The following is a 12,848-nucleotide window of genomic DNA, read 5'->3' as shown; positions in this document are numbered from 1 at the left end:
CGGAAAATTATTTTTTAGAAAAACAATGTATCAGACTATCTCGGTCATTAGTTTCAGCAGTTAGCTTTAGAAGTCTGTTTTGCCCATAAGTTTCACCAGTTAGATCCAGCCATTAAACAGCTGTAGTTAGTTTCGCCAGCTTGTTTTAACTATTAGTTTCATCAGTTCATTTCATCAGTTAGTTCCAGCCATTAGTTTCACCAGTTAGTTCCAGCCATTAAGTGGCTATAGTTAGTTTCAGCTATTAATTTCATCAGTTAGTTTCAAGAAGTCATGGCACTGGGATGTTTCAGATACAGTTGTACCTTGGTTCTCAAATGCCTTGGTACTCGTACGTTTTGGCTCCTGAACATCAAAAACCTGGAAGGAAGTGTTCCAGTTTTCAAACGTTTCTTGGAAGCCGAATGCCTGCTTGAGTGTAGGAAGCTCCTGCAGCCAATTGGAAGCCACACCTTGATTTTCGAATGTTTTCAGAAGTCAAATGGACTTCCGGAACAGATTACGTTCGAGAACCAAGGTACGACTGTATTAATGTCAGCAGTTATACACTGTCCCTTGCTTTCAAAAGGTCAATTTCAAGGATCCATTTCAGCAATGAAGAAGTAGAGAATCCAGAGTCAATTGAAGCATAGTCAGCACCAGCTTTGGAGGGGCCATTGGCATCATATCAATGTCATATCATATCTAAAACTAACTCCTAGACCTTAAGTGGACAATTGTTGTTGATTAGTCGTTTAGTCGTGTCCAACTCTTCGTGACCCCATGGACCAGAGCACGCCAGGCCCTCCTGTCTTCCACTGCCTCCCGCAGTTTGCTCAAACTCATGTTTGTATCTTCGAAACACTGTCCAACCATCTCGTCCTCTGTTTTCCCTTCTCCTTGTGCCCTCAATCTTTTTCAACATCAGGGTCTTTTCCAGGTAGTCTTCTCTTCTCATGAGGTGGCCAAAGTTTTGGAGCCTCAGCTTCACGATCTGTCCTTCCAGTGAGCACTCAGGGCTGATTTCCTTAAGAATGGATAGGTTTGATCTTCTTGCAGTTCATGGGACTCTCAAGAGTCTCCTCCAGCACCATAATTCAAAAGCATCCATTCTTTGGCGATCAGCCTTCTTTATGGTCCAGCTCTCACTTCCACACATCACTACTGGGAAAACCATGGCTTTAACTACACGGACCTTTGTTGGCAAGGTGATGTCTCTGCTTTTTAAGATGCTGTCTAGGTTTGTCATCGCCTTTCTCCCAAGAAGCAGGCGTCTTTTAATTTCGTGGCTGCTGTCACCATCTGCAGTGATCATGGAGCCCAAGAAAGTAAAGGTGGGAGATAAGCTTGGTATCTATCATGGTTGCTACCCAGCCTGCCATCTTAAGTTGCCTAAATTGTAATGCCTTAGACCACCGACGTACGACATCAATACACTGCATAGGTCTGTGAGCTGTACCATTACATTAAGGGTAATTTAAAATAGCAGGCTTGGCGACTACCACAGGCTATGGCTGTACCTTGGTTCTTGAAAGCCTTGGTACTCGTCCATTTAGGCTCCCGAATGCCACAAGACTCTTCACGCTGACCTATGACACCCCAGATATATATTTTCAGGACTCACTCTATTCCTGTGACTGTTTAATATTGCATTTTAGATTTGGCCAGGGGTTTTATGGTTGCTGTTATAATTATTTTAGTGCCTTGAAGAAAGGCTTGAGCTTTACACTGCCCAGTTCTGTCCAGTCATGGAGCTGCAGAGCATGGTAGGTGCTGTTCAGGAGGGAAACTCCCACATCTCATGTTCCTGTTCCTGGTTGCTGCCCACATTAATATAAGCAGCTCAGCTCAAACTCTTTCCCACATAGGATAATCGACTGCAGTGAGACACTGCATGAAGCAGCTTGCTGAAGGGAGAAAGGAGAACAAGGGCTGCCTCCTGTTCATAATTATACAAGCTTAGGCAGTGGCCAGAACTGAATGAGGTAAAGCAAGAAAACAAAACAACAACAACAACAATAAGTAAATTCCAGCTGTGCTGTTATTCCCAAAAGGTGAGTAGTAGTTGTAGTAGTAGCAGCAGCAGCAGCAGCAGTAATAATAATAATAATATTAAAATTATCATCTGCAGGGTCTTTTCTGTGCTGGCTCCACCCAAGGGTGACTGACCTTCAGGCATCTTGAAAGGCATTCAAGACTCACATGGTGTGATTGGGCTTCTCACTCATGCAATGAAAGTTGGATTGTGGAGTCTTTTTATTTTTATTTTTGTGACTCTATTCTGTTTTAGGTTTTAGTAATAAACTTGTAGGTTTTTATTGTTGTGAGTCACTTTGGATAAACTGTTCTTAACAATGTTTAGGAATTCCTGAGAAGCGATAATAATTACTCAGGGGTTAGGTAAAACCCATCCATTATTGTTCTACCATTCACTTTTTCTAAAAGCGTTTCCTGGTTGCCTAGTGAATTTTGTCCTGGTCCCAGCGCAAATAACTCCTGGGTTTCTCATAGGAATCAAACTATGATTAGAAAAGCCAAAATCAGCCAAAAGCAACCACACATTGTGAAAAACAGGATTCAGGGATTTGGGGTTCAACATTCTCATGGCTATTATTTTCCCACTTGTGCTTTTGTTGCTAGATCTGTGGTGAGCTACCTTCCATGGACCTCTCTATAGGTACTGCGCTCTTCTTGATCTTCTCCAGCTACCTCTCGGATGCACAACTCCGAAAGGCTAACAAAGAACTCTCAGTGCCAAATGGATCGCCATGGGGTGAATGGGGACCCATAGAATTCTGTCGCCAAGGACATGCAAAAGGATTCAGATTGAAGGTAGATACCTCCTTGTGTCCTCCTTTTCAGGCACCTTGGTGCCACGTAGCTGTGACAATAAGCATCAACAGACAGAGTCCTGGGGCTGCTCTGCTCACCTGACCTTCCATCTGTAATGGTTGGGTCTCTTCCAGAGAAGCGAGACAACTCTGGCAGTAATTAACTCAGGCTTATTGCCCAAAACACACAAATCACTCTGGACCTCAGTCACTCAGCGTCTGCTTCCAAATTAGCTGTTGCCGAGTCTGAGTTCTGCCCATTCCTCTTTCCTCATTTCAAGCCCCCCTTTCGCTTCCTTTCCTGTTCATGCCTCTCATTAATTCTTCTGAGCCTATGCGTCATGGGATGGGCCTCCCTGTGAGTCCGAACTTAAACTGTGTCTTCTCCCTTGAACTCCCCCCTTCCTTCTCCTTGTTCCCGGAGCTCAGGCTTCTACTGCAACGAGGCTGCTCCTCCCTCATTCTGCATTCCTGTCTAATTACCTCCTCCTGTCTCTCCATGCTCTCTCCCTCTCTCAGCAATGGGACGCAGCTGACACCATCTGACTAAGTTGCTTGGTGGTGAGGTCATTATGAGGCAAATGTACTGGTGGCACACCTAAGGCCTTCAGCTTCTGTGGTTCTTCATGTGTCTTCTCCGCAAAAGGCCCAGAGAAACTGGCCTTTTATGTGGTGGCTCCTCACTTGTGGAATGTTCTCCCCAGAGAGGCTTGCCTGGCACCACCGTTACATATATTTGGGTCCATGGCAAAAGCATTCCTCTTCTCTGTCCTTTGGCTAATTAAACTGTTGGGGGAATTGTTTTTGTTTCTTATTATGGCATGTATTTTTGTTTTTTTATATTGTAATTCACCCTGTGATCTTCTAGTTCATCTTCAAGTTCATTCTCTTAAATGTGTTATTTACACTTTGGACCCTTTGTGCATTTAAGCTTAAATATCATCATTTTGAGGGGAAAGAAATCAAACTATTCATATTCTGCTGTGTGTGGAATGATGGTTCCTTAGTCTTCTTAAGTAAAATTTATGCTTCAACACAACAGCTTGTGACTTTCTGGAGGCTGAAATATTTTTTTGCCAAGGAACATTTGCCAAGGAACATTTGTGTTTTTTTTTTTAAAAAAATAATATTTATTACTTTTAAAGATTACAGAAAAGGAAAAGAAAAAGAAAAAAGAGAAAAGAGAAAAAACAAAGAAAGGAAAAAAAACAATACAATACAATATATAAACAATACAAAACACAACCTAAACACATTAAACTAAACTAAACAAAACCCTAACCCACCTTAACCCTAAACAAAACAAAACAATAACCATTTAAAAACATACATCACACCTTTTCCATACCCTTTCATTCTTTCATTCCCTTTCATTCCCTTGTTTCATTCCCTTGTTTCCTCTTTCATTCCCTTGTTTCCTCGACTTCCTCTCACTTCCCTTTTTGTATTCCACTTCTATTAATTGTTTCAGCAAATCCTTTCCATCTTTCTCTATTTTCTGTCATATTATAAATATCTTAACATATTTTTTATCATTAAAACTAAAATGCTTATATATGCTTAACTCCTTATAACATTTCTGCTAAGGCCATAAAATTTCTTTCCACCATTTTTCTATCATTCATTAATTTTACAGTATTTCTATATATAAACTTTAAATTCTCTAATCTTCTTCCACCATCTCCTCTCCCTGGTTTCGGATTCTGCCAGTCCTTTCCGTCAATTCCATATAGTCCATCAACCTGGAGATCTTATGTCCGAGGCTCTTAACTCTTTTCCAGGTCCCTTCTGCAGGTCTTCTTCATATTCTTTAATGCCAAAGAGCAGATCTTGGGAAGACTCCAACCTAACAATGCTTTTATTCCTTCCAGGCAGGTCAGCCAAATTTCCATGGTTGAAGCTGAGGTCTATAAGATGTTTCATGACATGTTTCGAAATTCCTCCAAATCCAAAGGCCCCCAGAACTCCAATCTCCTCCAGACCCAAGTCCATGTCCCACAAGTCAGTTAATCCCTGCATAGAGGGATCTTTCCAACTTTCCTTCTTCCGTCCAAGCCGGGATCCAATCCTCAAAATCTGTCTTTTTCTAGATTCAATCATAGAAGGCCTCAACTTGTAATCCTCAATTTGCTTCTGTAAAACTGAGGATCCCACTTGTATTACTTTAGGCTCAACAACCACAGCTTTCTCTTTCTCCTCCACAATTTGTCCTGCCAAAGTAGATTCTTGTACCAAGTCCTGAATTATTTCTGTGTTGGTGCTCGTAGTCACTTTTTGATCCAAGTTGTCAATTTTAAAAGACATGTCATCCGTCTTCTTATGAAGCTGTTCCAGCGAGTAGCTTATCTTGCATAATACTGTCACAATGGCTTCTCCTGTCAACATTTTGAGTGGTTCAAGGTCAATCTCTGGTTCTCACAATTACTTATCTTGCAGCTGGTGATTCCCCAGTTACACTCCTGTGACAGTTTCAAAAACTCCCTCTAGAGGGAAACAGTCTTCACTTGTATCAATCCTTTCAGACACAATTCAAGCCATAAAAATAGTTTCAATTTCCAGTTACTTTTCCTCCTTTTTAAATGCAGAAGAGGACAATGGAAACAGTATCTTTCTCTTATTTAACTAGCTGTCAAAAATGTTTTGTTTGCAGTCAATGAACTCTCCCAAAACTTCACTCTTTCTGGCAGCCCTTTCCAGGTTCGGAGCAGTGGTAATTTGGTTTTTCACTCTCTCCTGCAGGCTCGCTAAGTCCAAAATTTCCCCCCTCTTCTCCTGCTTCCAAGGGGGGTTTTGTAGTTTTAACCGATGAAAATTTAATCCTTTGCCAAAGGCTTTCCAAGACTTTAGCTTGTAACGTCTTTGCTTCAATCTATTTACAAAAGGGGAAGGCGGACTTCCTGTTTAAGACCTTCCCCGTTTCGGTGCCAAATTAAGGTATTTAAAGATCCAATTTTCCGTTCTACTCACGGGTAGTTGTTTAAAGTCCAATTGTCCACAGGAAAAAGTCAGCGCTCTCCGGCAACAGCAATGCGGCTTCACTCCGTGAAAGAAGCAGTCAATTCGAAGCACTGCGCCACTCACCCCACGTCGCTCCAGATCCCCGAAACCGGGTTTCCCCGCGAGTAGGGGAGGCGCAAAAGGTGCCAGCCGAATCCCCGGTTCACAAGCTTCTCCCGCTTGTGATTTCTATGGGTCTCCGCCTTCACCGTGGCGGTCAGACCCTGCTTTTCACGGAGCAAGTTCCTCCCGATTGGAGGAGCTCCGCCATTGCCGGAGGCGCCAACCCGGAAGTCCCCATTTGCCAAGGAACATTTGGACAAACTTGAATTGAACTGCGAACTGTGAACTGAAATAGTTCATTTTGTAAAGGGGCAAACTTGAACTGGAGTTAGTTCCTTTTGGGGCATGTCAAACGAGATCCTTTTCAAATCAAACCATCCAAGTTCTGTACAATACTGTCAAATTCAGCCTGCCAATCTAGTGTGTGTGAAATTCCTCCTGAAGATGCTGTGCTTTGCTCTTAAATGTGGTCTTATTGCAACCACAGCTTTTCTTCTCCCCCAGGTACAACAATGGACATCAGAATCACCCATTCGAGATGATACATCTCTGAATGGCATCCGCCTCATTTGCACGGATGGCTCAGAAATTCAATCTGATGTTGGACCGTGAGTAGCTTTAAATATTCCGTTCCTTGGCTTTGTTGTTAGAAAGAAGTATGGAACCAAATCTGGCAAGTTCTTGCCTTTTCCCTGAGTTCTTGAGAAGGATACATCTTGAATTATGGTGACTTATTCATGGGCTGCCAAACCTGAGTGCATCAACAACACAACAGGGAGGGTTGTGATAAAATAGCGAAATGCAATGTAGCAAATGATAGTATTACTAGGGCAACTGTTACACAGCTGGAAATCTAAACAACCATGAAAGTAACAGGATTAATTTTGTTCTTAATGAACATTTATATATTGGAATCTTGATAGCAGAAGAATCCACTCATAAATCAACAGTTGCTCAACATTCGGATGTAGTTCCAGTATACATCACATTTCCTTCCCAAGGAATTAATCATCGAGCTAACAAAATTAAATAAAACAAAATTCCAGTCTACATCTGTTTCCATATGAGGTGAATAAAATGTGAAGAGAATGCATACATGCAACACTACCTGTGTAACAAAATGTAGGCCGTATTAGATTGGAACAAGGGTAAAAAATGACAAAATAACTCATCTAATGACAGAAGGATATAAAATTTATACCACCCACCGTTGCTGATATGAAAAGTCTTATAAAATGCACCTGTCCCTGTGTGCATATTTCCTGAAGGAAGAACAGAAAAGAGGCACACTGCCTTCTGTTTGTTAGCCTTCCTTAAGGAATATGAATAGGCCTCACAAATATAAAGGTAAAGTAAGGACCAACCAGCCACAAACTCAGCTGAACACAATTAAATATATCCTGCAAATTCTATTGTTGAATTCTAACCATATGGGTCCAGTGTATTCAGTTTATAAATATACCTCCATTCCATTTGTGAAAGCTTCCTGCTCCTGAGTGCAGGCACGATGAGACAACTGGGAAGTCCACCTTTTCTAAGGCAGGCTTCTTCGGGCTCGTGTGCTCCTGATCTTTTGGACTACAATTCCCATAAGCACAGGACAACACATGGAGGTAACAGGAGCTTTAGTCCACCACATCAGGAAGACACCAGGTAGAGGGAAGCTGGTCTAAAGCACTGATGAGCTGACATTTTGATCTGGAAACCAAGCCTTATGAGCAATAGTTGAAGGAGCTAGGTATGTTTAGCCTGGAAAAGAGGAGGCTTAGAGGAGATATGATAGACATCTTCAAATATCTCAAGGGCTGTTACAAGGAAGAAGGAGCAAGCTTGTTTTTTCCTGATTTGGAGGGTACCTCTTGAGCCAATGGTTTCAAGTTACACAAAAGGAAATTCTGACTAAGCATATGGAAAAACTTTCTGACAGTAAGATCTATTTGACAGTGGAACGCTCTCTCTTGGGAGGTTGTGGACTCTCCTTCCTTGGAGGTTTTTAAGCAGAGGTTGGTTGGCCATCTGCCTTGGTTGCTATAGCTGAGATTCCTGCATTGCAGGGGGCTAGGCTAGATGACCCTTCGGATCCCTTCCAACTCTACAATTTGATGATTCTCTCTTGGAGCACTAAGATATTCTCTATTTTCCCAAGGGACAGCAAAGAGGCAACCAGTAGAAGAGAAAGCTAGATAGAGTAGCCAAAAGGGATTAAAGAATTAATTTCCATGCAGTTTCCACCTGCCCCAACCCACACTTCTGGGTTCCCCCATCACAGAGCCAGTTATTGTAAGATGCATTTCAGATCAGTATTTAGCAAGGGAGCTTGGAGAGGTCTCCTCTGTTTCCTTATTTCTTATCCAGGTGATAACATGTATTGGGATTTGCTTTTTTAAAACCTTAATTTTAAAAAAACAAAAACAAAATAACAATAGAAATAAAAATGTGCACCCCACCACCAAGACTATTCTTTATCAAAATTATCCAACTTTCCAAAAACTTAACAGTTCTTGAGATGGTTTGACCCCGTTTTTGTTATAACAATACAAATTCCACAATACCTTCTATATTTCCTCAAAGTCAAAGCTCCCAGGATACTTTGGGGGAAGCCATATGCTTCAAATGTGTGTTGAATGGGCATTGAATGTATGGTGAAGACGTGGCTTGAGCAAACATTTCTTCAGAGTATTAACACCACTATCTTTGTCAGGTATGGAACATGGACAAAGGCTGAGATTTGTCCTGGAGGCCGTCTAATTTCATATTCTCTGAGAGTACTAGAATATCAAAGAATCATGGATGACACAGCAGCTGACAATATCAGGTTCAGCTGTGAAAATGGGGGTGTCCTGACAGGCTATTCAACTGACTGGGGTACGTATGGTCCATGGAGTCAACAATGTACTAATGGTGCCATATGTGGAATGGTGACAAGAATTGACAAGGGATTAGAGGACAACACAGGACTTAACGATGTGCTGTTCTACTGCTGCGACTGAACCATGTGGGTTTCACACAACAATAGCTCAGTTCCCTGTGCCCCAGTGGCTCCATGATGTGAAACTTAATAATAAAATGTATTCCCAATGAAGAGTTCTGGGTGTCTTTTTTTGATGCACTGTGCCTTAAATCTTCATGAATGGCTTGTTGGCAGAGCCATTTAAATCTTGGTAACGCTTTATTGAGGAAGCGGAACAAAACATTGTATAACTTGAGGAGAAAGCAACAGAGAGGCTTTTGTCTTTCTTAGGTCAGGCACTGGACATAGCAGGAAGGCTATCAATTATACATAACAGGGGGGAACTCCCTCAGATCTACACAGCCAATCAGAGCACTCGCTACCTCAGTGAGCGTCGTGCCACTTTGCTTGGTTGTTAAGCAAAACCTCAGCCACCTGGTTTGCTGACTTACTAATAACAGAATGAATGCTAAAGTCACACACAGAACAATCTGTGCTGTGGCAATTCCATCATGGCTGCTGGATAGGAGGCCAACCATAGGATTGGAGAGAGGACAGAGAAGGATGAATGGTCACAGAAGAATGTAAGAAGAGGCCCACTGGATTGTACGAAAAGTCTATCTGGTCAAGCATCCTGTTTCTCAGAGTGGCTTCTCAGATGCCATTTGAAGCCCAGAAACTGGCAGTGAGTGCACAGTCCCACTGTTCTTCCATGGCAGCTGATGTTCTGACAGGGCTGTCTTACTGTACGTCCATAATTTCCCTGACTTAGCTGGGATTCGTCCGTTGAAAATGGCATCCAGGGGGCAGGATTTTCTAAAAGCAGACTGTCACTTTTTAAAATGCTTACACTGCTTATTCAGGCTTAAAACAGTGAGTATGGAACATTCTAGCGGAAAACACTTGCTTTACCAACACAAACGTTGGCATTATGGGAGTTCTAGCTTGCAGCAGCAGGTTGTTCGCAACCTCTTTTTTTCTGTTCACCATCAGCTGCAGAAACCTCAAGGTACTGAACCACATGAGGATAATACAGCTCTCAACCATTTCCGTCTCCATTGCACTAATGGTGCAATAATTGAATCTACATCGGGACCATGAGTATTCTTTAGATTTCTCTCCTACTATGACCTTGTAGTTTTCAGGTGAAGGGCTGCCTGAAATGTGTTATGAATTATTTTTGCTTCCAAAACATTTACGGAAGCCACTGTTGGTAATTCCCGGCTTCATAGAAGGAACCCAAGTCTCATTCAGCAAACATATTGTATAATCTTCCAGCAAACTATTGCAAAAAGTACAGCTAGTGAGGAATCACAACACAATTCCACCAGTGCAGAATGGCAGCTTGGTGTTGATGTAGGCTAAGAAATCATTTTTGCCTCCCAAAAAGCTATAGTAACCACTCTATGTGATTTCAGGTTTCAATTACAACTTCATAGGAGGAACCCGAGTCTCATGCAAGAAACAGTTAAGAAACATATAGTATATTGGTATATATAGTATAGTATATTTTTCTATTACAAAAACAAAGCACAGCTATTGAGGAGTCAAAACACAATTCCACCAGCGCAGAGTGGCAGCTTGGTCTTGAGGGTTTCCTGAGTCAATCACAGAATGCATTTTGGTATCAAGCATGAGAATTGTAGGAAAAATGGTAGGTATTTAACAGGGATTACCATTTTGACAGTCCAGAGGAAATTTGTTCTAGTAAGCTGTATATACATATTGTGATATAAATAAAAACATGTTTTGTTTTGTTTTTTAAAAAATAGCAGTTAGTTTTCTTAGAGTAGGTCTGACGAAGTTAAACCTTGCCTTCCAAGACCCACACATATCAGACACACTCATTTCATGAAAGTCCATTCTAATTCATCAAATGCCTTTTCAGTGTCAGCAAGGAATAGCAATTTTGTTTCTTTGTAATAGTTATACCAACAATTCTCCTTAGTATCCTGAAGAAATCTCCCTGTAATGAAGCTGATCAGTATGCATACATTCAGACAATCTCCTTTCTAACACATTCAGCAAATTAGATATCAAAATCTATTTTAGTCATTTTAGAAGTGATATTGTTACATGGTAGCCAACCAATGATAAATCTTCATTTGAGTTTGATATCAAGAGTTTTTAATTAACACTCAAATTATATTAAAATCAGGAGGAAGATACCTGTACTCTCAGGGAATCGCTGAGATTTCCAGGAGGAAAAAGTATCTTTTAAACAAACCAACAATAACCCTTAGGTAATCAAACTCACCAGCAAAGAACAATAAAATGAGAATTGAAGATGCTTTGTAGCAGGGGTCAGCAATTTTTTTCATCAGGGGGCTGGTCCACTGTCCCTCAGAACTTGTGGGGGGCCGGACTATTTTTTTTTTGGGGGGAGGGAGGATGAATGAATTCCTATACCCCACAAATAACCCAGAGATGAATTTTAAATAAAAGCACACACATTCTACTCATGTAAAAAGACGCTGATTCCTGGGCTGTCCGTGGGCCGGATTTAGACGGTGATTGGGGCAGATCCTGTAGGAATCAAGCCTAGTCAGAGGAATTGGCCACTCTCCAGGCACCCGGCTTGAGTTCCTTGTTGACCTCCCCGTCTGCGACTCCCGGCAAGATCAGGCGAGATCTCAATCGGCGATCCTCCTCTAACGTGAGAAGAACACACCACTCCTCCCCTGTTCCCCAGGGAGGGGAAAGAGACAGACAGAAATGTATTTACATGCCTTTATTTCTGTCTTTCCAGCAGTACAGAGAAACGTGTCTGCACTCTGTTAACACCAACAGCAGAGAGGGAAAAAACTCCTCCCCTGTACTTCCAGTACAGGTCAGATGACACTCTGAGCTAACATCCGGTGCTCAGTACAATGAATAGACTGTTCCTTTGTTCCCACGGTACAGTCCCAAACATCAACATCCTGTTTGGCTTTCCAGCCATCTGGAGCTCGCTGCTGCATTGCTCCTTTTTCGTAACAGATCCGGCCCCCAGACCATTTGCTTACCCATGTTTGTAGTCATGAAATGTTAAGTACTGGACTGAAAATAAAATGGAAAACTGTGGAGGGTGACTGAGATGGTTAAAATTCCTTAACAAGAGCTGCAGTTTTATTGCAACATTTTATTGCAACATTGTGTATTGATCTACTCTCTCTCTTTTTATGTCAGCTGCTAGTTTTTCTGGAGAGCCTCCAACACAAGAAAGTATGTGTGTTGATTTATCACAACATTGCTACCATGGTCTTCTTCCATAGTTGGGGAGACTGGGACAAGTCTCAGTACTGTGACCATGACCACCTGGTTGCCTTCGCTTTGAGTGTGGAACCTCCCAAGGATGGGGTGGATAATACAGCAGCCAACGTCTACTTCAAATGTGAAAACGGGAGAGAAATGTTTGCTAATGGAATATGTTAGGGCTATTATGTCAGCGTTAGCACCTGCTTTTCTGGTGCCATATGTGGGCTGCAGACAAAGTACAGCCTGATCAAGGAGAAGGTGATGATACAGCACTTAATGATGTTAAGTTTTACTGCTGTAGATGAAGCTTATTCTAATAGTTTGCTGACCTGGATTTTAACCACAATTAAATGCTAAACAAATATGAGTGTGTGTCCTTTTTTTGAGACCAGTTCCTCAATTTTAGAAAGAAGACCAACAAAAGAATAATGTGGAAGAGCAACAAGTGCATAACCACATAGAAGCCTTCGCCCATCTAGTGGCATCCAAATACTTGGCCTACAACTCCCATTAGCCATTGCTTTAAAATGAATCTGGGAGTTCCTTCTACATTGTGTGGATAAGAAACTTCCTGGGTCATTTTGGACCTTTTAAAAAGTCTTTCCTGATGCATGTGTGACTGTATTTAACTTCTTCACGGCATTTGTGAATCATAGCTGTGACTTCACTCATTGGCTGATATAATGGGAAATGGTGTTGCTCATGCGTAAAACTCCAAACTGCCTCCAAGCAGGTTATATAGCTAAAACTTTCCCTGGTTTGACAGCGCCTTGCAAACGCGACTGTCTTAG

At 41.7% G+C, this 12,848-nt stretch overlaps 1 protein-coding gene across 1 annotated transcript; it reads left to right on the top strand.

The window, feature by feature from the left end:
- Positions 1–1,856: 1,856 nt before the first annotated feature.
- On the top strand, positions 1,857–8,930 carry LOC128412345 (vitelline membrane outer layer protein 1-like). Its single transcript, XM_053385252.1, has 4 exons — positions 1,857–2,033; positions 2,620–2,811; positions 6,375–6,478; positions 8,572–8,930. The coding sequence occupies exons 2-4, from the start codon at positions 2,641–2,643 to the stop codon at positions 8,858–8,860; spliced, it is 564 nt and encodes a 187-aa protein (XP_053241227.1). The 5' UTR covers positions 1,857–2,033; positions 2,620–2,640; the 3' UTR covers positions 8,861–8,930.
- Positions 8,931–12,848: the final 3,918 nt, after the last annotated feature.

Source organism: Podarcis raffonei, chromosome 4 (assembly GCF_027172205.1).
Source record: "Podarcis raffonei isolate rPodRaf1 chromosome 4, rPodRaf1.pri, whole genome shotgun sequence".
In the NCBI taxonomy this organism is placed as follows: Eukaryota; Metazoa; Chordata; class Lepidosauria; order Squamata; family Lacertidae; genus Podarcis; species Podarcis raffonei.
The sequence above is the reverse complement of the archived record's forward strand: the minus strand, read 5'-3'. Positions and strand labels throughout refer to the sequence as shown.